We start from the raw sequence: 23,503 nt of genomic DNA on the forward strand, positions 1-23,503 counted from the left end.
ATGGAAGGGTGTTCTTAGCTGCCAAAGAAGTATAAACATGATGCTGTGTGTGTATGCGTGTGTGTACATGCCCACATGTGTGCACGCATGCCTTCTTCTGATCAAAGAAAGAGGGAGAAGCCATCCCCTGCATAGATGACCGGAAGCCAAGAGCTCTGGGAACTCTTGAGGAACCACCATGTTACACAGTGCTGGTCCCAGGAGGCCAGAAATTCCAAAGCCCCTTTTCAAGCATCTAGAGAAATGCACAGCCAGGACTGGTGCTTACCAACTGGTACAAGCCGAGGACAGTGAGAACCCTCGTTCCTGGATCTCCCTCCCCACTGCACAGCCCCATCCTTTAACCAGAGATGAGGAGTGGCCTGGCTGAGGCCACAGGGCAGGTTAGTGGCACCAGGGGACGCCTGCCTCCTAAATCCCTAATGCCAAGGTACCTGGTAGGGGAAACATGCTCAAGAAGAATAGTTGGTGAGCTTAGGCTTGGCATTTGGGCCCCTCCAAGACCCCTTATGATCTCAATGGTACCCTCTCCCCAAGCCTTCTCACCTGCGGGACTAGGCATGATGGGTGTTCCTGGGGGGCCACCACCACCAGGAGGTCCCTGGAAGGGAGATAAAACTGACATCAAATATCCATGACAATGATACAGGTGGGGAGAAGCCACTGAGCTCCAGTGACATCAAAGACAAGTGCTTGCCCAGGGCCCAGCCCGGTGTTAGCTCTGGTTAAAGCTCAAGCAGGGCGCACGTGTTTAAGCCTTGGGAGAGCTGGACTTGGTCTACAGCGCCCCCCAACCATCCTCATCGTTCTCCAGACCCAGAGGCAGCTGTGGGTGTGCACATGTGCTCACATACACACCAATGCAGGGAACCAGAGGCCTGTGGTGGAAGCCAGCTGGGCCACTGGGCAGCCCCCAAGATGGGGACCCAACTCTAGGCCTTGTTGGGGGATTTCTGGGCCACTAGAAGGTACAGATACCTGAATACAGCAGGTATCTGTACAGATAAAGCAGGTTCTAGCATAGTTTGGAACTTGTACCCAGAATGTGTTGTGCAAGGGAAAGAGACAGAGACCCTGGAGAAGTTCTCTCGCACATTCAGCCACATGTGGGCTGTGACACGCAATGCTCCAAACCCACACATACTTACCACGTAGGTACCAGGTGATGAGGAGGAGTATGGAATCTAAAAACAAGAAGTGGGGGAGCCACGTGTCAGAGTCACTTCCTCTCAAAGAATGCCATTGGGCTTCTAAATCCACCTGGGGACACACCCCCTTTTTGCTGGGGAAGGCTGTGGGACCCCCTGGTTAGTGTCCCTGGGACGGCCAGGGGTGTGAACAAAGCCCAGTGCCCACACTGAACTGATCCCAAGAGCCTTGGCAGGGAGCTCTGATGGGGTGTGGACATGGGAGATCCTCCAGGTCAAGAGGACAGGAAAGCAAGAGCTTCTCCCCAGCCCCGTGGCCTTCTGTGTGGAGCTCATTCCCAGCTTGTTCCTCTGGGTGTGAGAAGCCAGCCCTGCCAGGGAAGAGAGGATCCCCAGGGGTTTCTACATGGAGAGTGGTCTCTGAGCAAGCCCTCGGCTCACACATCAGGGTTTCTGCAGAGCAATGGGCTGGGCTGGGGCCGAACTCCTGAAGGCCGCAGCACCTTACTCCAAGCCTCACTTACAGCAGCATTCCTCCCTGCAGGCATCAAGGGGTGGGAGTAGAGAGTCCTGCCGCAACCCTGCCTCTCATGACACCTCCAACCTGGGGACAAGACCACCCTGTACCCTAGAAGCCCCTCCCTCGCAAACACCATCACCATCCCATCCAACTGGGGTACTCACTGAGTTAGCACTGTTAGGATTTGGCCAGGGCCTGCCAGCTCCCGGGCCCCTGAGAGGGAGAGAGAGAGAGGACGACAATGAAAAAGGTCTTATCAGCCCCAAGGGGGTGGTGCCAGCAGGGCCAGAACGAGAGGGCTGACATCACTAACAGGAAGTCCTCCACAGTCCTAGGGCCTTAGACACCATCTGGTTCTTGGGGAGCAAAGGGCAGCTCCTTGAGTGGAGATCTACAAGCTCCTATAGATCACACGGAGAATGTGTAACGTATATAAAATCTCCTGTGTGCATTTTCCCAGGAAGGGAACCCACAGATTTTCCCAGAGATCTGTCCCCGCAAGGAGGGGTTAAGAAACACTAAAGCACTAGAGCAGCACTGTATAGGGGTTCAGTCTCAATCCTGTCACTCAGAGCTGTGTGAGTATGGGCAAGTTACTTCACCTCTCTGGGCCTCAGTTCCCTCATGTGTAAGTGGGGGGTAATAACCACCTCACAGGATTATCAGGAAGAGTGGGGGGGGGGGGGGGGCTAATGCCTGCGGCAGGCTCCGAGCCACAACCAGAGAGGATAAGCCCAATGCAGGGCATGGGAGCTCTTATCGCAGTGTCTCTGACATCACTCCACTGCAGAGGGGACTGACGTCCAGAGAGGTGCCCAGAATTATCATCATTCCCCGGCCATTCGGGGAGTGACAGAGGGCGGGGCGAGCCGCAGGCTCTGTGCCACCAGCGGGGTCAGCTGTGCCTTACATGTTAATCCCGGGCATGGCGGGGCCGAGGGAGTTGGGTGGTGGTCTCATGCCGCTGCCATAATTCTGCAACGATAACCAAGGGTCAGTCTATGAGAAGGAGGAGGGGAACCAGAGAGAGGAAGAGGGAAGAAAGACAAACAGAATATAAGCAAGAGGATTAGTCTGTGGAAAGGATCTGATGAGGAAAAAAATAACATATTCATTAAATAAGGTGAGGGGGTGGGAACCACGTGACAGGACCACAATGACAAGCCAGCACAGAGGGAGGCTTCGGGATGGTTCTCTCGAAAGCACGGGGATGTCCAGCAAGCCCTCACATCTGTCTCAGGTCTTGGGTGGGTAAAGGAAGTGGGCTCTGAACAGAACCGACTGGGGAACACTGCCCACATCAGAAACTCTGAGGCCAGGGGCAGGGTGGGTCTGAATGTGGAAGGAGGAGGAGTCCTGAAAGGCCTGGCCAGTGGCTGTCCCCAAAGTCCAGCACATACAGATACCCCCTTCCTTGCCCCATGTCTGGGCTATCCCCTAGCCCTGGGATCAGGATGCCTGATTTCAGCATCAGCCTGTGGGGCCTGCGATACACACAGTGCTAGAGAAGCAGGAAGAAAACTCTTGGGGGCAGGGTCACCAATTCTGTCTTGGGGAAGAGTCCTACCTCAGCTCAGTACACCCCCCCAAGGCACAGCACAAGAGGTCACATGAGTGCCAGATGAGGAACCTCTAGTCACTACTACCCCTGGCTCTCCATTCCGATGCTATTTTCTCTGCAGAAGAAATGCCTTGCTTCCCTTCTCCACTTGGGCTCCTACATATCTTCCAAACCCAGCTCGAAGAGCACCTCCTCTGTGAAGCCTTCCCTGTACATTCTTACGATGCTCACTCCCATAATGCCTTGCAATCCCCTGACCCCTGCCACAGCCCATGCCACACAGGGCTATGATCATGGCCATGTGTCTCTCCCACTGGGCTCTGAGTACCTTGTATGTGTGTGTTGGGGGGGAGAGGGGGGGACACTGTGTCTTGATTTTCTCCGTACATGTGTCACTCCACACACCAGCCATCACAGACTGGGTGCTGAATCAATGAAGGAGTGAGTAAGTAAATGAACAGAAAGTAAAATTAGTCTGGTTGTAGCTTAAGCTCTGCCTTTATAGAATCCGAAAAAGGTGAGGTTGGTGGAAATTTGACAGCAAAGAAATAGCTGAGCCCATAACCCATTTGACATACAGGCCCTGGGTTGTCCTAACAATGCCACAAAGCTAGTATTAGTCCCATTTTAGAGAAAGGGAGACTGAGGACCTGACTGCCCGAAGTCAGTTCGCCAGTGACTCCACCAGGATCTAAACCTGGATCTGTAAGCCTCTAGGTCTGCACTCTCCCCACATATCTGCTGAAAGGCCGTCAGAAAGAGCAAAAGGCCAGGAGGCTGAAGAGCCCGAGCTGAGCAGCTCCGAGCCAACATCATGCTGGAGCGGAGTTCTTGAGCCGAGGCCGGGTTCCTGAACATGAAAGCCGTGGGCCCACCTGCTCTCCCTGGTGTCCCTGACAGCGGCTTGGCGTCTAACAGGACACACGGACAGTGTGTAGACAGTAACTGGCACACAGCAAGGCCTGGCATGGAGGAGGCAGGGGGAGGGGGCCACTGAGGGATCCCAGTGAGCTCCGGGACGAGCCAGTGCCAGGCCTGGCTTATAGACAGGGCCACGGGCTGGCAGGCAGAGCTGCAGGCTTGAGGTCAGAGCACAGGAGAGCCCGGGCATGGGCACGGGGCACCCCAGTGCTTACTCTGGCCTAGGCCGTGCCGGGTGCTCAATCATTACAACTGCCCCATCACAGCCCCCCACTGGGAAGACCGCCCCCACTGGGAAGACGAAGCCGCTGAGGGTCAGGAGAAGAGCGACAGCCCCCCGCGGCTGTGTGCACAGCAGAGCTACGGCCGGAGGCGCGCAGCCCAGCTCTGGCTCTGCAGCCGCCACCTCTGCCCCGCTGCCCTGCCTACGCGGCGGAGACGGAGAGCGGGCCGGGAGGATCAAATGAAATGACAGCTTTGAAGTGCTCCTTTGGCTCTCAGCTCTCGGACATGCGCTCTGGTTTGGGATGCTAGCAGAACGAACACCAAAGCCCTTAATGCTGCCTTAAGCATCACAGAACCTCAGGTCTTAAAGGGTCCTCCCTAAGCCCCACGTGCAGCTCCTCAATCCCTCCACAAATCTCAGCCTCACTTCCGCGCTGCAGGACAGGAAGCCTGCCGCCACCCCTGGCAGCCCGCTCTCCCGCGGAGCACAGCCTGGCCAGTTCCAAAGGTTTCCCAGACAGAGAACTCTCCTGTGGGCTCCCGCCGCTCCTGCTGCCTCTCTGGCCCACTGCAGGCAAGGGAAAGGCTGGCCTGGGGGCTAGTGGAGGCTGGTGGGGCTCGGGCCACTGCAGCACAGACTGGGCGATGGGAGGACCAGCCAGGTGCTCACTCCTGTGATGTGCCCGCCCATGCGGTACACAGACCCCCGGGAAGGCTCTGGCGAGCCAACTGCTGTTCCTACCTCTAGCTCACCTTCCAGAGCCTTCCCAACAGCAGCACGGCCACTTCCCAAGAGGGAGGCTGCCCACCAGGTCCTCCCTGCTAGAGGCACAGACTCTGAAGGGCCACTTCCGCCTCCCTGTTTCAAAGATGACAGGCCAGAGGCCCAGAGAAGCCTGAGATTTGCTCAAGGGTGAACAGAGTCGGGGGGTAAAAGTAGGGCTGAACTGTCAACTGTGGGGGAAAGTTCTCAGAGCAGAAACAGCAAGCAGCCCTTTCCCCAGAGGGCTTGGCTTGAAAGCATGGTTTCAGAGACTCCACAGAAATGGTTCCCTTCCTTCAGTGACCGCCTGTCCACATCCCTGGACTGCAAGGTGTGCCCAGCAGCCAGATGCTCCCCCTTCCGCTGCTGTCTGCACAGCTCTGCAGGGACGGGGCAGCTGGACGCCCGGACGGACCCTCCACGCAGTTTGGGGCTGGCCGTAGCTACAGAGGCAGTCACCATCTTCCCACACCCTCACCCTCGGCCCCTCTTGGCCACCCTGGACCCTAAACAGAAGGGTCTGGTCTACTGGCAGGAATGATGAAGGGCCCCCCTGCTGGGGACCTCAGGTAGGGCACCAGGCCCAGCCTGCTGGACACAGCAAAGCCCTGGGCGGCTGGCAGGGCTGGGTCCTGCTCCCCCTCTCTGCAACTCCCAGGCGCAGGGGCTCTTCCTGGTGCTGCCCAGAGCCCGCCCAGCACTGTTGTCACCTTCACATGTTCCAGTCTTTAGGACAGGCTGTCAGGACAGCTTCCTGGGCAGCAGGGTCCTGTCCTCCATCCCCCCTCTCATCATGCAGGGCCCCCTGGGGGCCCCTATGGGTGCCCTCCCCCCCCCCCCACCCTGGGGAAAGTGCTTCATGTGGCCCCACTTTCTCTTCAGCCAGCCTCTAGCTGCTCTGGCTAGGTTTCTGATCCTTCTATGGCTTGCTGGAGCCGTTGCCCAGAAGCTACAGGCAGCGCCAAAAAAGAGTGGGGCTGTCCTGGATCAGCAGGGAGATGTAGATTCTTCCGGGCAGCACAGGACTGTCCCTAGGGACCATGGTTACCCCACGATGTGAACTGTGTCAAACACAGACCCTCGGGGCTGCTGGCCACCTGACGCCGCCCTCCATCCCCAGCCTGAGCACCAGAGATGCTAGCAAGCAGCACCCATGGGCTCTATGAGCCCCAGCACCTGGGAGGAGGCCTTGCACTCTGTCCATGGGAGCCCGGCCAGAAGGCCTTGCGGTTCTAGACTCATTCCAACAGGAGCCACTTTCTGAAAAACTTCGCCAGAACGTTCCCATCTGATACCGACATAATTCTTTAAAGAAGGACTATAATTAAGTGGATCTATTACCTCCCTTTGGCACTGGCCGTTTCACCAAAGCAGAGTAAAGCCTGTCTGAGGCACTCAGAGAAAAGGGCAGGGCGATGGCTGGTCTGCTGGTTCGTTTGTGACATTCAGGCTAAAATGCAACACAGGCTCAGGAAGTGCAAATGTCACTCCGTCCGCCTCTGAAATCTATAAAGTAGCCCCAAGACTACACCGTACATATTCGTTGTTGGGAAGGTTCTGGAGTGGTGACCGGCTATTAGCAATCTTTTTTTTGGCTATTAGCAATCTTATTCCCCACTTGGAACTACAGGCTGACGGTTTCCCACCTGGGTGTCTCTGTTCTCAGCCTGGCACTGTGCCTGCAGTGGTGCTTAGCAAAGGCTGCTTCAAGGGTCTAGTCTAGTCTCTTCTTCTAACAGCCCAAGCTGTGGCAGAGACAGGATTCCCTCCCCGAGCCCAGGTCTAGGGAGGCAGTGGGGTGCGTGAACACCCTGCAGGCACCTCATGCTGTTTCTGCCAAACCTACCGTGGGCCCTGTGAGGTGATCACTCAGCTCCCCACTTTGCAGATGAGGGACTAGAGGCCCAAGCAGGCTGAGCTGTGGCTGGAAACATGTTTTCCAGCACTGAGTTCTGAGTTTGTCCCTCTCCTGTCTGTTGGGAGTGACCAAGAAAGCACCCCCAGGGGATAGACAAGAAAAGGCTGGGAGCAGGAGGTAGGGTGTTCCTGCCCTCTCAGGCTCTGCAGTGCCCGCTCCCTGGATGACCCCCAAACCTGTCCCAAACCAGGCCAGGCCTGTCCCCAGTGGGGGGCAGGGGGCAGACATTCTGGGTTGTTCTAAGGGAGGTTTGGCTCAGAGATTTAAGACTGCACTCTACCCAGAGCAGTATGGGAGACATGGACAAAGCACTTTAGGGTCTCTCTACTGATTTGATAAAGTCAAATAAAAAATAAGACATTTCCAGAGCCCCTGAGGCTCAGTGGGGAGGGGGTGCATCCACTGGTCTCATCCCGGGGCTAGCTTCTCCCTTCCCTCTCGGTCAACCCTCTTAGGACCTCCAGGAGAGTTCTGACCTTGCACCCTGCCTGGTGAAGCCAGGAGAGCCACTTGGGCCCAAAAGGCTTTCTTTTGGCAAGACCTCAGCCTTTGGGACCCTCACCTCTTTAAAGCATGCCACAAGAGTGTGCCAGACTGCTGGTCAGGGACATGACGAGACACCTGCTCGGCTAGGAGGAAGTCCCAAACTTACAGAATACTCTGCTCTCAATCAGCTGACATCCATTCCCAGCTTTCAGAACCTCAGTATTATTAATACAGGCTTAACTCTGTTAATGGCCTTAGCCAGAATAAAAAATTAAAAAACAAAAACACACATGACTCAAAGCAATCATCAAACCCAGGCAATCAGAGTTCTAAACACCGATTTTAAGTCCCCAAGTTGGAAGACGCAGACTACTTACTAAGAGTACCCCATGCCAACCGTCATGCCGAGAACTTGAGCCTCCCCCTTTGAGCGTTTCCTATTCTGCAGATGCGGGTCTCCTTCCCATTTTACAGATGTAGCTGCTAAGCCTCCAAGAGCCCAGAGGGGCGGGTGGGGGCCTTCCCAGTCCATCCTCTTGTGTCCCCAGATCCCCCAGGATGTTGTGGAAGTCCCAAGATCACTTGCTTGTCCACCCCAAGAGCATCTCTAATGGGCAGCTGAGGGACCTACAGATTCCTGACTCAGGAGAGGGAACACTCTGCTTTCAGACACTGCTGCCCCTCCCAGGAGTTCCTCAGCACAGCCACCCTGCAGAGGTCAGCTCAAAACACCCACATGGCAGGAAGGGGCCGCTCTGGTGGCTTAAAAGGAACTCGTGAAAACACAAGCTTTGGGGAATTTGAGGAAAGAAAACAAACAAACAAGAAAACCAGAGCAGCAATTGGTATGGGCTTGCTTCCTTTTAGGATTATGGGGCCAAGAGGAGACAAGGACCTCCCTAAAATCTTTCAGCACCACAGATGTTGCAGTCACCACCGAGAAGAAAGCAGTGGGCTGGGTGTGCTGTAAATACAACTCCAGATGGAGCGGAGGACTCTGGGTGTGGGCAGACACCTCTCCTTACAAAAGCAGGGCACGTGTCTGCAGGCCTGTGCGTGGGAGCACTCCCCCTCCCCCAGGGAACCAGAAACCTGAGGAAGGGCCCAGAGAACCCAAACATCTGTACACTGAGTCAGGGGGACGGACCCCAAAGATAAGCCGGCTTCCAGGCAGAGCAGAAAAGGGAAGGAACACCCTATAGCAAAACCCTCCTGATCTCACTAAATGAAACTCCCCTCTCCTTATTTAGACTTCCAGGCACTTTTAGATAGTCAGATCAGCAAACTCTCTGCCACAGCTACTACAGGAAACAGAACCACTCTCAAACACTCAGAAGAGTGGGATCCAACCATGAGAAGGTTCAAGAACAGGAATGGCCTGTCAGACCCCCTGTTGGATGGTCCTGTGGGACCCTGTACCTGTGGGGCATGGGGCTAGGTCACAAGGTGTAGACAGGGCACTTGACATCATTTCTTCCAGAGATTTCTGAGGTGTCCCTTTTGACAACGGAACCTCTCTGGTCAGAAGAAATCTTAGCTTGGAGCCTGGTGCATGAAACCAGCAGAAGCCCTGGGTTCAAGTGGGTACTGGGGGCCCTGGCCGGCCTGGCCTCCTCTCAGTTGGGGTGGCATTGCTGAGAACCACAGATATAGAGACATTTCCTCTTCCTCTCACATCAAACAGGTGGGGAACCAAGGCCTATTAGGGCCCACCTGCCCCTCGAGGTCAAATGATTCACCCAAGGACAGACAAATGGTGAGTCCGTTGCAGGCTGAACTAGGGCTCCTCCTTTATCTTGCCTTGGGTCACTAGGACCCTGAGCCAGTTCAGGACCCAGGACAGGAGGGCTTTGGGATTCCTGGAGGATCCACACCATTGCTTGGGTACCAGACCCTCCACCTTCCAAATTCCTCAAACCTTGCCCATGGGAGGATCCACCAACCTGGCTGTCCGGCTCCCCCTGCCTCCCAGAGGGCCCCTCAACTTGGCCTGCTGCTTGCCACAGGAGGCTGCTCCTGGCCGTGTGCAGAGAGGGCAGCTGGGGACCCCTGCGAGGTGAGTGACATGGAAAGGCCAACAGACCATGGAAGGAGGAGTAGGCGGGTGCACACAGATGGTCAGGGAGATGAACAGACAGACAGGTGGTTACCTGTGGGCCAGGCCCCATGGGCCCCATGCCTCGAGGAGGGTTCATTCTCTGCATCGATCCTCCCATGTTGGGGTGCCCTGCACAAGAAAGTACGTGAAATGTGAGGTGGCGGGGGCGGACGGGACAGACTCCCTGTGAGCTGTGGGAGGCCCCGCCTGGCCCTTTACCTTGTTGTCGGGTGGGATCCATAGAATTGGGCAGCAATGGCTGGGTCCCAGGAACTCCTCCCGGAGGCTGAAAGAGACGTGAGATCTGTGCTGAGTGGCTGGGGACAAAGGAGACATGCCCACCTGCCCTGGCCCTTTTACTACCCATCTGGGGGCACTCGAGAACTTGACCTCCCGGCTGGGGCTGGGGGTGAGGTCCCCAGGAGTGGCCAGCACTGAAGCTGTTATTAGCAGAGGGTGCAGCATGCGTTGGGACAGGAACCATCACACATCCTGTGCTCCTGCCAGAGCTCAGCCTCACCTTGGCCGCGCTGCCTGCCATACACCCCTCAGCGGCAGCCTGTCCCCCATGCTCACCTCCCAAACCCCAGCCACTGCAATTCAAGTCGAACCCTGTTTTTCCTTCACCCCATGGAGATGTAACTCACTCTATCCCTTCCCCTAAAGTGTGGTGTCCAGGAGACCCGCTAGCTAAAAATCCTATCACTACACAGGGTCTTCTTACAGGGGAGCTAGGGAGGAGATGGCCTTTGAGATTTGGATGGGGAAACTGAGGTCCCGAGCCCCAACAGCCCCCAGTCACCTACTGGCAGAGCCAGGAGAAGCACTCAGGATTCCCACCCAGTCTTCGTCCTCCATATGAAATGCCTCCTTCTGACCCAAGGGGTGAAAAGGAGGCCTCCCAGAGAGTGGGGAACAGGATGCTCAATGAGAACCTATTCCCTAAAGCCTAGAGCAAGTGGCAGATGCTGGTGTGATTGCTATTAAGAAGGTGAGGACAGGGTGCCATGGGTCTCCTGAGTGACACTTGGCACACTCACTGTGAAAACCTATTAAAAGTGATTTACTTGTGACTGAAGTTATTTCAGTGGCAACCGGGAAGAAAAGAAAAACACAGCAGCAGGGCTGGAAGGAAAGTATGCTTCTAGAACCCTATGCCTCAGGATGAAACCGAGGCCCTTGCCTTTGTCAAAACTGACCACCTTTTCCCATCTGCATTTGCCAGTGCTTCTCAGAGGCTGGGCACCTGGGACAGGGACACCTCCACCCCATCCCCAGTCCTGACTGCTGCTGGGGGGACAGCCCAGCAGGGAACTCTAAACCAGCTGTGGAATGAGGTGATGGGAAGCAAAGAAACTAGTTCTCAGTGTTGTCCCAAGCTTCAGAATGGGGTATATGTTCGTGTGTGCTTGTGGGAGGACCTGCTGAAAGTTTCCAGTGCCTGGGGGTACTCACAGTCTGTTCCTCTACCCCTGGGTCTTAGCTCTTCCGACCTCTTGCTTTCTCCCAGCCCTGCTTCCTCTCCCCCAGTTCCCAAGGTCTGAGTCACTGGAGTAGTTTGTGTCTGGCCACTTGGGGATCTGGGTTATTTCTAGACCCTGGTTACAGGATCCTGAGAGGACAAAGGCAGGCCTGCCTCTGAGGCCATCTGGTTTGGGGGAGATCCCAGCATGGGGGAAAGTAGACCGGGGACCCTCCAGGTCACAGAATACCCCCAACCCAACCCTGATGGAGCAGCCGTGGAGGTTGGGCAATCACTCCCTCTTCAGGTACTCCAGTGAGGACAGTTTTCGAAGGAAGCTCCTCCTTGGGCCCCACCTAACCCTGCTGGGTCAGGAGCAGAGCAGGGCTGCCTGCAGCTTCAGAGGGAGCCTGGGCATTGCTTCCTTCCCTCCCTCACTGGAGCGACCCCGATCAGGGAGGGGACAGGACAATCTCGGCCCCCTCTACAAGCGAAGGCAGATGTGCCAGAACAGAGATAAAAGCTCTCATACAGAGAAAGTCGAAGCCTTCAAATGGAAGAAAGCAAAATAACGGCTTATATAGGGGACTGCAAGCACATACTGTGTGCTCTCTTGGAGCCTGCTCGGGAAGGTGACGCTCCGGGGCTGCCCCACAGGCTCCTGGAAATAGGCCAGTGCCTCTGCTATAGCACTGCGGGGCGGCCGCAGGAAGCGTCTGCCCAGGGAAGGGACAAATCCCAACCACATCTTCACGGTCACTCAGCTGCCTGCCCCAGTCCCCCAGTCAGCCACGGGGCCGGCGGGGGCTCCTCTGGGACATGTACAGCCCGGCTGACCCCCCAGTGTTCATCACCCCCTCACCTGTAATCGCTTGAAAAACAGCAATGCTTTTTCTATACACAATCCCAAAACTATCACTAGGGAGGCAGGTGGGAAGATGGCCTTGTAAGGCTTAGGGAACAGGTTAATGATCCTTAGCTTCTTGTCCCCCAAAGTGCCTTTCTCATTACCCTAATACAGGGGGCCCCATGAACCTGAGCAAGTCCTGCTGCCTCTGCTTCCTCCACCTGCCACAGGGGAGGACTGAGCTCACTGGAGTGGCACAGTGCCTCCTCTTCAACCTGCAGCCCCAACTGAGGCACTCGCCACGAACCCCCCAGGTGCAAAACCTAGAAAGGGCACACCCCTCCTGGAGGGCAAACATTTCTTGAGTCTGGAGAAAACCGGAAAATCGGTATAGATTTCCAATAGGGCAAGGGCGGAGGGCGCGGGGGGAGGTTGGGACAACTGGTTTGTAACTCGAGGTGCAGATGATGGATTTATTCTCCATTTGCTCTCTTGGGCACTTGTTCATGCTTAACTGATAAATAGGAACATACATGTTTCCTCTCGTGTCCCTTAATTGCTGGAGGAAAGGCCACAATGATGATATGGAAGCATCTGCTCTCTCCATGGGGCAGAGGCCAGTTCAGGCCATGGAGAGCTCCTGGACATGCTGCGGGAGAAGGTGCTGCTGGGGCCTGTGCACGTGATGGCAGGGGAGGTCCCCGCTGGTGACTGAGGCAGCATGTGGACTACACCGAAAGCTAACCGAAGTGGGTGAGGTGCAGAGGAAATCAGCCCTGGGCTGAGAGCTGCAGACCAGCTTGATCTGGCTTACTGCAGGACTTCCCAGAATCCTGTTTCCTCATCTGTGACATACCCACGGGTCCCCCTCCTTGTTAAAAAGTTGGGTCTCTAACCCTTGTTTGAACCTCTCCTTCATGTCACAGAAAGAGGAAACAAAAGACTTTTTGGAGAGCAAAAAAAAGTCATCGGAAACCTGATCAACAATTCAACTCTAAAACTGGAAGTCCCTTTCTACAATGGTCTCTCCTTGGGCCCTGGAGCTCGGCACTTGGGGGCCTTTCTTACAGAGCCCGGAGAACAGAAACAATAAAGCCACTCGAGTTGGTCACTGAACTCCCAAGTTCCAAGGGCAAAGGGGCTGGACGTGCTGGTGATGCCTTCAAATTTTTGGAGGAGCTTTTGCAGGGTCACTCTAAGAATTATGTATAAAAAACACTTTGGCACGAAAAGCAATCTCCCCAACATTTAAGTTTTTTTTCAATCTTTCATCGCCAAAGATACTTTATCGTTACCTCTCCAGCTTCCTCCCACTGCTCCCCGGACCACAATAAGCTGAACTATGGAGGGTGGCATGGGGGCCGATTTCTCCAGACCACCTAGAATTGCCAACCCTAATGGGCCAGCACAAGGCACACAACCCCAGGCTGAGAAGCCCTCCCCGTAAGCAGACCACTTTTCTAATTATACAAACAAATCCTTTCTTGTTTGGAGTTGGGTCTGGGAAACAGGCAGACATTGCTTAAAAACTCACAAATGTCCTGCTCTGCTGCATCCAGCCTCCTGATCTAAGCATTCCTACGGGCCATTTCTCCCCTTAATAGCAGGATTATATTTACCAGCCTTGGCAATTCTCAAAAGCTTCCAGGAAAAAATGCACGTTGTCAATTAACTTCATTAAGGAGGAAGACCCTTTTCCAAGAAGGGGCTGGAAGGGAGGGGCAGGGGCATTACCACCTTCTCTAGAATAGCCGAAACCCTGCATTCCCATCCTGGCTGCTTCTGCTGCTGCCCTCTGAACTGCAGAACCAGCTGCCCAAAGCCCACCAATGAGAGGCAGGTGAAATGCTGTGAGAGGGGCTGTACTGTGGACACGGAGTGGACACAGGGCCTGCCCCGGGGACCCACCTGTAAGCTACTTCCTGCATTCCAACCTGCCCCTCCACCTCCCAGTTCTTTCCCCAAATTCTGCTTTGAGTCAAAGTCCAACTGGGGCCAAGGGTGGCTGGGTAAGGGGAGAGAGAACATGAAAAGGTACAGTACCTGGTTTCCCATTCTGATCGGGGGCCTGGGGCCGCCTGCGTATCGCGGTGACATAAAAGGCTGCAATTATAGGGAATTAGTTCAATGACAGCCTGCACTTCTGCACAGCGAAAACACGAAAGCACTCCACTCCACAAAGTCCAGTTTTGTTAAAACTGGTGATCTTTTAAACTCTCTTTCTCTCGGTGGCCTTTTCCCTCTGGGCAAAGCTTCCTTTGGGCAGAGGGAACAATAGATGCACAGGGCACAGCCTGACTCGGCACTTGCCCATGGAGATCTATTCTGGGTGGCAGGAGAGTGCGGCTGGGACTTGGCACGGGACGCGGAAGAGCAGTTAGAGCAGTGCAGGGCAAAGGAAGAAACCTCTGCTCCCGGGAGGGGCAAATAAAGACTCACAAAGGGAGTTGTACACAAAATGTTCAGGGTGTGCGGATAAAGCTGGACACGCGCGCACACGCACACACAGAAACCACTGACAAAGGTGGGTGGGGAGGGGAGTGAGGATTTCAGGGGGGCAAACATAATGAGAACAGAAAGGGGCCAGCGGGCTCCCTAACTTATGCAGGGCAATGGGCAAGAAAGCTTTCTCAGCAGCGAGAGTGCACACAGAAAAGGCTAGGGATGCAGCTTCGGTTACGGACAAATGGTTAACCAAACTCAAAAAACCAAACCAAAAGTGAGAGAGGAAAAAACAAAAACGCAAAGGCCGCTGACAAGGTCACAGAAATAGATTTGCTTTTCTTTTGGTTTCATATCTAAGCGGGGTGTGATGTCCCAGGAATGAAGACTATTTTAAGGGGGGGAAATATTTATTTATTATTATTATTATATTATTATTATTATTATATTTCGTTTGTCAATAAAGACTCGAAAACCATGGCTAGAGCACATTTTGATTTTTGTTTTTCCTCTGCTGGCTCTGTCCTCCTCGTGCCCCGCGCCCCCCGGCGGGCAGGCGAGCCACAGTGCTTTTACCTGACTGTGGGGTCCCATCATGCTGCTGGGATTGTGAGGTGGAGGCTGTGCGTGCGGCGAGGGCTGTGACCCCGGAGGACCCTGTGAGGCCAGACAGTAGAGGCAGGTTATAGATCACAGCACATGGAGAAGCGCAGAAGCTTAAAAGAACAAAAATTAAACCAAAACGAAGGGCAGGCGGCGGGCGTGCGGGCGGGCGGGCGGCGGGCTCTGATTGGTGGGGAGGTGTGCGCGGCTGCTTGGGTCGCAGGCTCAACAGTGTAGGCGGCGAGCAGGAGGGAGAGAAGCCGATGAACACACTCACAGGGCGCTTTACAGGGATGGAGAATGAAACCCAGCTCCCTTGTCAAAGCACGCAGGAGCAGGGGCCCGGGCACCGTCTACCGTTGGAGCAGAGTTTGCCATGTTAAATACTGCTGGTTGTGACGGGCTCAGAGAGCAGAGTGAGGCACAGCAAGTGCACCTGCTCTGCAAAGTGTGCAAGGTCCACTTCTGAGCGCAGAAGAACCCAGCGAGGCCCTGCCCTCTGGGAGCTCCCAGTCTAGGGTGGGCTGGGCTGGGGGGATAGAGATAGGATGCGGCCTCCCAGGCCAGTCTACTGAGGGCAGGGGGCCTGATGGGGGCACAAGAATAGACAGGAAGAGTCAGGCTGTGCCAGAGATCAAACAAACAAGGAAACAAAAGGACAGACCATTACTGAGCACCCACTCGGAAAACTTTGCTAAGTCACCTTCACTTGAAAATGGCCCCATGAAGTGGGGTTTCTCATTCTTTTTTACCAGTTAGGAAACTGGGTCTCCAGGTATGAAGGCATCTGGCCACAGCCACACAACAGGTAGATGGCAGAGCCAGGATGAGACGCCTGATGGATTCAAGGTTCACCCAGGCTCCTGCAGCCCAGAGCTCAAGCAGGCAGGTGCAGAGGAGCTAGGGGGATGGGGCTGGTGGTTCCGGACTGCTGGGTGGGTGGAAATGTGGAAGGCTGGGCCTTCCACTCCAGTTGGCGGTGAGCCACCTGTGGTTCCAAGCTGACTCCAGAAACCGTGGGCTATGCTGACCTTGACTACCCCCACCCTAAAAAGATGGGCAGGAAAATTCACTTAAACCATGTGGTTGGTCAAACTGGGATGCAACCCATTAGTGGGTGGAGGAATCAATTTAGTGGGCTGCAACCATCGTTTTCTATAAACCTGGGACAGAATAAAAGAAAAGAAACTAACAGCTCCATGTGTTTTAAGGCAAGTATTTCTCACTAACTTTTTTCACATTTATACATACGTGTGTGTATGGATACTGGTTCACAAAATCAAACATATTTCCTACTGTGGGTCAATCATAAAGGACAAAAAGCCCATCTTGGAAGCTCCTTCCTGCCTACTTGGGATGCTCAGAGCTGGACCCTGGTGCTGTTGCTGAAGAAAGTGCCCTAATTCACTCTTCTCTGCCCTCGAGCATGTCATTACTTGTGGAAGTCACGTTTGAGAAAAATTCAAAACCTGCACAAGAGGTGGAGGGGGGCTGCATTAAAGAGGAGAGATGGAGAGAGAATCTTTGAGATGCAGGAAGGATTTTGTCAGCCTTCTCCCTCAAAGCCAGGTTGCCCAGCCTCCTGCCTGCTCAGCAAACTGCGGGGAGCTGGGACAGGGCAGAGGGGCAGGGCAGAGGAGTGGGTCCCAGCCGGTGGGCCTGGAGACCCAGAGAAGAGGTGTGCAGGTGCCGTATGGGAAGCCAGGGGCGCCACTGAGGACAGGCCTGGAGTTTCTTGGCCAAGTGAGGGGCTGCTCACTTCCGGAGAGCTCTGCAGAGCAGATGTTCCCCTACCTGCCACGCTACTAATTTCAACAAGTGTGTGTCTTTCTAGCGGCTGCCAGCAACGGCATGGTTTGTTACCATGAGCAATTTTCTTAATTAACAGACATTAATTAGCCATTTAGCAATTTTGCAAGCATTTGTTTAGCGGCTTTCCTAAACATGAATACCACTGTGATAATGGCACTGATTAGAGGGTCCCCTAATTAACAGTACAGGGAAGGAAAATTGAAATCACATAAATTAAAAAGGGAGGGGAAGCTAATGAAGGCGGGACATATTTGCACCTGCAAGTCTTTTGTACCATGAAACTTGGGTGCAATGTAAACAAAATAAGATAATTCAAAGCCAACCCCCAAAAAAAGAAAAATAAAAAGAACGGAAGAAGAGGGTTTGAGGGTGAGGTCCAGTTGCCAAGAGGGGGCAAAAGGCCTTCTGTCGGTTCCCAGCTCTTGGCAAGAAAGGAGCGCCTCCTCCCTCCAACCCTCGTGGCCCTCCCTGGTAAGACCCAGTGCTTCCTTAGGGAGAGCAGTGTGTCTCTGGGCAGGTCCCCCACACCTGTGGCCCCATTAGCCAGGGGAGGCAAGTAGTTGCCGAGTCAATAACTGATTGTAGAAAACATAGAGAAAGCACCCAAGAGTGTCTGGCCCCCACAGGGGGCCTCAGTCATTGGCAGTCCCTACTAAGGGCCAATGCTTGAAACTGGGTCTGGAGGGCCATCCCAAGCTGTCTCTCAGCCCTGGATTCTGGCTGCTTGGGCCCCCCCGACATCCAGAGGGCAGGCTGGTATGTGCGCCTCACCTCTCTACCTCCCTCAGAAGCTCCCTGGCTGGACTCTCAGTGAGTGGATGCCACACAAGCTCGCCTCCAAGTAGCTCCTCAAGGCAAACGGCCAATGAATATTAAGGGCTGGGAGCATGCGGCTGGTCAGTGAGGCTCCGGCCAGCTCAGCAACTTCTCTGGCCAGTAGGCTATTAAGTCTAGGGAGGAAGTGGCATTCTCAGAAGTCTCCCCCAGTAACTTGGAGCCAGGGTTTGAAACAAGAGAACCCTAGCCTAGGCTAGCAGTTATCCAGAGAGAAAACCCCACCAAGATCTCAAGACAGGTGAAGCTCAGCACTCGTCTCCCACCCCAGGGTCGGTGCTGACCAGACTGCTTGTGTATTTCCCAGCATGGCCCCAAGGACCACTGGGAGCTCTATGAGCTGGAAGCTTTTCTTCCATGAAGTCAGAAGCCTATCAGTTCCCAATGGCTACCCACATCAAGCCAAAGTTCCATCCTCCATCTTCCACATCTCTGTTACCTCCACTCAGCCTGGAGCTGTCTGCCACTCTGTGTCTGGTCTCTGTCCCCGAGATGGTATGCGACAGCACATGGAGGGACCCTAAACACTTGGCACATTCTCAGGAGAGAGAATAGGGCACCACACTGGAAATATTTGCTTCTGTTAAGAAGACAGACATTTTCCCATTTCCACAAGGAGGTACAGAATTTGCTGCCCTGTGGTTTAGTGGGGCCAATAAAACATCTCTCTCTCATACCAAGCATCCTCAAGGAGAGATCAACAGGTAGGTGTAGAGAAAACGGACTTTGTGGTCTTTTCAACTCATTACCCACTTGGTCAAAAGGCTACATACATAGGAGGCAGACCAGAAAGGATCTTGTTTGAGGATTTTGACCTTTGTGGTTATGTTGGTCTCTTCTCTTCCCCAAACTGATCAGACCTGGCAGGCAGGGGGAGAAGTTCAGGGTAGAAGGTGGGAGAAGGAAGGAGTCAACACTGATGATATGAGGAGTTTTCCCACACAGGACAGCTCCTCCATGGGGCCTTCCCAGCTTCTACTTGCTGAAAACTTTAGAAGAACCCAAATTAGGTGTCTGAAAGCCTGTTTGGCCAAAAAGAACCTCGAAGTCCAGCTCCACCTAGACTGTGGAGGCGTTCTGTCTCGGGAACTGCCTAACCCCCTCCCAGCATGCCACAGAGCAGGTAGTCATCAGCAGGCATCTGCGATGCAGAGTACTGTGCTAGGTGAGTTGGGGGTCCCACCGGAAGCTTGGGAAGAACTCCACCTGCCCGCAGACTGTCTGTCGGGTGACCCTGACAGATCATCACTTTTTCCAATGTCCTTCATTCACAGGAGAGAAAAGAGATGCTGAGGGCAGAGGCGTGACCTGCCCAAGACCACAGAGAACTCGCTGGTGGCTGAGCCACATCTAACCCCAGCCCAGGGATCTCTTGAGGATAATCATGTTCCTGTCCATTGTAGGTAAGGAAACAAGGCTTGGAAAAAACGGGGTTCAAATCCAGACTCTGCCACCAACAGGGCTTCTCTTCTGCAGTCGGTTAAATGGGAATAATAATGAAGCCACATGTCATAGTGGGAGTGGCCTTCACCTGCGTTAGCTTGTGTAACCCTGAACTCCTCTCTGGAAAGGCTGTCGCTCCATGTCACACCTCAGAGGAGTAAAGCCACTGAGAAACTATCAAGCGGTGGAACCAGCCTCAAAGTCTGATTCTAGAGTTCCAGGTGGCCTGAGATGACCCACTACTCTCACAAGCCCACCAGCGGAGCCTCCGGGCCACACATGGCACATAAGGAACAGAGAGGAACAAGTCCAAGAGGCTGAAGGACATGTGGGTGCAACTCGTCACTCAGCCACACACATACATATTCTAGATGCTGGCCTTGGGTGCCTGGCTAGCCCCATATCCTGGGGATGGGTCACAAAGGTGCATCAGACCCATCTGGCCCTGGAAACTCCCAGGCTAGTTGGGGAGAAGGATGAGGACACAGTGACAAACAAGCTCAAGTGTCAGTTTAAAATGCCATGGGGTCCAACAGACGGTGACAGGTAAACTGAGGCCCAGAGTTATCCACAGAATGTTGGCCACCAGGGAGCTTGGATGAGAACTGTGGTCCCTGGACTGGTCACAAGTCTTTCCCTGCAGTGTACTGCCCCCCCTCCGGGGTGACAGCAGGGGGATGTGCACCAAGGGGAGACCCCAATCAGGGAACCCTGCAACCGAGTCTGGGAAAAAGCAGCAGCAAATGTGCCCACTTCCTGCCTGGGCCTTCATTCTGCCCCAGACCCTGATAATGGACTTGCCACTCTGTCTCAGGCAGTCCCAAGGTCTCTGACCGGAGATAGAGAACTCCCGCACTTCCTTTTTATTCTTTCTCCTCCAATTCCAGCGTTGGGTAGTGTTACATCTAGCCGCCTCTGAGAGCCACTTATGCAGGGCCCAGGGAGATTCTGCTATGGGTGTGATCTAAGCAAACACTGGGCTGTTTCACTAAAACCCTGGACATGGAAAGTTCAGTGAAAAGAGCCTTTGCCATCACAGGCATGGTGGGGAACAGAACACTCCCACGGCATGAGAGACCCAAGGCCTCTGCAGAAAGGTACTTCAGAGCATCAGCAGGGGCCACTTAGGCCTCTAGGTCACAGGTGGGCTGAGTCCCTGTACTTCACCTGAAGCCATCCTCGAGAGGTAGATGGGCTTATGAAGCATGATAAGGAAAGCTTCCAGCTCCACAGCCCTGGCATCTGATCCCAGCTCCTTCAGGATACAACATGAATCCAGTTTCCTCATCAGGAGAAAGGGACATAGCAGTGGGGTGGTGCTGCAGACGGCGCTAAGAGCCAGGGAGGTTCCCAGGCTTCCATGGTCACGCACCTCATGCTCTGGTGGCCACTCGCTGCCTGTGTACAGGGAAAGCTGGAGCTGGGCCTGCTCTGCCCGGAACACTCTTCTCAGCCTGAGAGCCCACACCCCCTCTCCTTCCTGAAACCTGCTCTGCCCCAAGTGCATTCCGCAACACGTGGCGTCTTCCCCACACATCGGGTCTCATCTGTAGAAGCCACACACGCTGCTCAAGAGCATGGGCACTGCCTTCTACCCCATGTAGACATCCCGGTCAGGGCCCGAACAGGGCAGCAAGGCTTGGCCGACAGGCAGACCCCATAGCCATGGTCAGCCAGCCCCGGGTGGACATATCTAACACCTTTGAGTTTAAGGAACCAGGAAGAAAAATTAGTACCAACAGGGTGACCAAGCTGGTCCTCTGAACTAAAGATTCTTACAGATAAGAGAGTCCTTTAAAATTAAAAGTAAAAAACAAAACAAAACAAAAAAACCCACGGTGATTTTTTTTTTAAAGCTAAAAAGTAATAAAAGCTATGTGCCAAGTTTAGTATTTCCAAAACTCCCCGATCCTTCCCCCAGCACCATTGCACGCTCCCCAAAGCTGCCTTTTCCCAGACCCTCAGGAAAACAGAGCTGAGACTTAACTCCAGGCTTTCTGGGTGCAGAGGTGAGCAAATGAGGACGAGCTGTGGCCAGTGCCAAGCATTGGGCCCCAGAGCCCAGGGGCCTCGGGCTGGAGTCCTGCCTTATATCCCTGATCCTTGGGCTGCTCATCTATAAAGAGGGAGAATTCAGGTGACATGTTCCTCACAGGGAAACCATGAGGGTACTCTGAGCTGCTAGGTGCTCACCTCTGGCCAAATTTGTCTTGTATCTTCACAGAAGGCCTTAGGGGAAGGCCTTGGAAGTTTTAGGTGGCTCAGAGGCCAAACACTCCACCCATCCCCATCTCTCCTCACTCATGGGGCCACCGGCCCCTGGCCTGGCAAGGCTGGGGTGGGGAGGTTATCAACCGGCAGTGGAGACAGACGACTTGCATTATTAGGGGCCTGTGTAATCTGCCTGTTGGGCGTGTCACTTTAATTGAGTGAATATAAAATTACATTAATTACACACACGGTAAAAGGCATGTGGCAGACAATCCAATTTGCTCCTTGGACACAAATGCTGACGGAAAATGCTGTAAGCCCATTCTGGGGAGAGGGCCAAGGTGTGCCCTACTGCTACAGACACCCCATGTCTATGAACACAGTCTGCTTTGTCCCTGGAGCACGAACCTGATCACCTGGCTGGGTGAGGGAGGGGGGAGCTGTAACCACCCTCCCCTTTAACCTGTACCTCATCACAGGAAGTTATTCCTTTATTTTGACCCTATGGGAACAAAGTTGGCAATGGCTTGCATAGTTGGCTTTCCTATCCTGTCTCTAACTGTCCCCTCTGTGGAAGGGGACACACATGCTTCTGCGTGTGCGTGCGTGCGTGCGTGTGTGTGTGTGTGTGTGAGTGAGGTACGAGCCAGAAGTGGAACTGAAGTTACCAACTCAAGGGCAGAGGGAGCCTAGGCCATCTGTGTGCCCACCCAATGGCATAAGCCCCAGAGAGCTCCAAGTCAGGGGCTGTTGGCTGCCTAGGAAATGAGTCCATAAGAATCACGACCCCCGGGGGCACCAGACAAGGAGAATGGGTATTGCCAGAGAGAGGTGAAGTGGTGGTGGCCCATCTTCCTGGGATGGTGGGGAAGCCATCAGTTAGAGGGAGCAGGACAGTACACAACGTCTCCCTCTTGGGGTCACCTCTGCAGACTATCAGCAATCTACACAGCCACCATGGTCCACTCTGTGCAAAGATCAGCAGAAGACTCATTGATTTCTGTCTGAGCAAAGGCCCCAGATGACCTCCCCTTCTCCCTGCACCTCTCTGAGGAGGCAGGACAGAGCTGGGCAGACGACAAGGGCAAGAGGTCCGCATACGTGTGAATCTAGCGCCAAGACACTCACAGAAGGTGCTCAGCAAATGTTCTCAAGAGACATGAGGCACGCTTGCCCCATAGAGACGGAGACGCAGAATCAGCAAGCAATGGTTTTCCAAAACAAAGGGAGGAAGTGTGGCAAATGAAAGTAGTGGCAGTGTCCAAGACCTAATGCAGAGTTCTGGCACAGATCACCCCTGGCCTCTTTCCCCAACCCTATGTGTAGACAGGAAGACTGAGCCCCGTCTCTCTGGTCCTGGGGCCAGGTTCAGTGCCCTGCACCACACTACATACCCAGGATGGAGGCTGGGGTCAGCTGCAGTGCGAGGACCCCAAAAGCACAGCCACCACGCTGTGCAAGGGTAGGAGGAGGCAAACTATGGCTCAGGGCTAAAGATGGCCTGCTGCCTGTTTGTGTAAATAAAGTTTTATCGGCATACAGCCATGCTCATTTGTGTACTGTCCAGAGCTGTTGTTATGCTTCAGTGGCAGAGCTGTGACAGAGACCAGATGGCCCACAGAGCCTAAAATATTTACTATCTGGTCCTTCACAGAAAATGCTTGCTGACCCTATGGAGAGGTAATGGCTTTCAAGGTTGAAGAGGGGGGAAAAAACTGGGGTCTTTTAAAATTGTCGAGGTAAAATAAAACAGTGTTATATCTACTTTCCGATTTTTTACCTTAAATCCCTCCAATAAGACAAATGAAACAAAGATTAACCCTACTGACAATAAGAAAACTGCAGTCCAATGACATTACAGTATTATTTATCAGAGCCATGATTTTTCCCACTGAACAGAAATGAGCTCTGGACCAGGGGTCAGCAAACCTGAGCTCTATTTCTCCTACCAAGATGCCATGTGGCCACTCTTGTAGCCCTGGTTTTTGTAACCACTGGTCTTGAACAAAATGACCTTTCATCACTATAACAAAATAGACAGCATTCCCATCCCCTGGCTGGTCCCAGAGTATCTCCTTGCTGATCATCTCCCCAGTCTCATTCTCACCATAGTACTGGGGAATGAGCTAGTCCCTCGAAGGCCAGCACAGAATATTCTGGGGGCTCAACTGCAGCCCTGAGTTCTTTCAGCAAGTTCACACTGTTTGAC

The 23,503-nt window shown here is 54.0% G+C and overlaps 1 protein-coding gene across 5 annotated transcripts in view; it reads right to left on the bottom strand.

The window, feature by feature from the left end:
- The window catches only part of SSBP3 (single stranded DNA binding protein 3), a 165,251-nt gene that overhangs the window by 11,115 nt on the left and 130,633 nt on the right, over positions 1-23,503 (bottom strand). For 2 of the 5 annotated variants that reach the window (XM_055305972.1, XM_055305974.1), the window contains 8 exons: positions 14,968-15,048; positions 13,993-14,052; positions 9,860-9,926; positions 9,693-9,769; positions 2,579-2,643; positions 1,833-1,881; positions 1,149-1,184; positions 547-601 (listed from right to left, as the gene is read on the bottom strand). In XM_055305972.1, coding sequence (XP_055161947.1) covers positions 547-601; positions 1,149-1,184; positions 1,833-1,881; positions 2,579-2,643; positions 9,693-9,769; positions 9,860-9,926; positions 13,993-14,052; positions 14,968-15,048 — 490 coding nt within the window. The remainder of the gene's footprint in view (positions 1-546; positions 602-1,148; positions 1,185-1,832; positions 1,882-2,578; positions 2,644-9,692; positions 9,770-9,859; positions 9,927-13,992; positions 14,053-14,967; positions 15,049-23,503) is intronic. The other 3 variants (XM_055305973.1, XM_055305977.1, XM_055305976.1) reach the window with 2 other exon arrangements.

Source organism: Nyctereutes procyonoides, unplaced genomic scaffold, assembly GCF_905146905.1.
Source record: "Nyctereutes procyonoides isolate TBG_1078 unplaced genomic scaffold, NYPRO_anot_genome, whole genome shotgun sequence".
Classification (NCBI taxonomy): domain Eukaryota; kingdom Metazoa; phylum Chordata; class Mammalia; order Carnivora; family Canidae; genus Nyctereutes; species Nyctereutes procyonoides.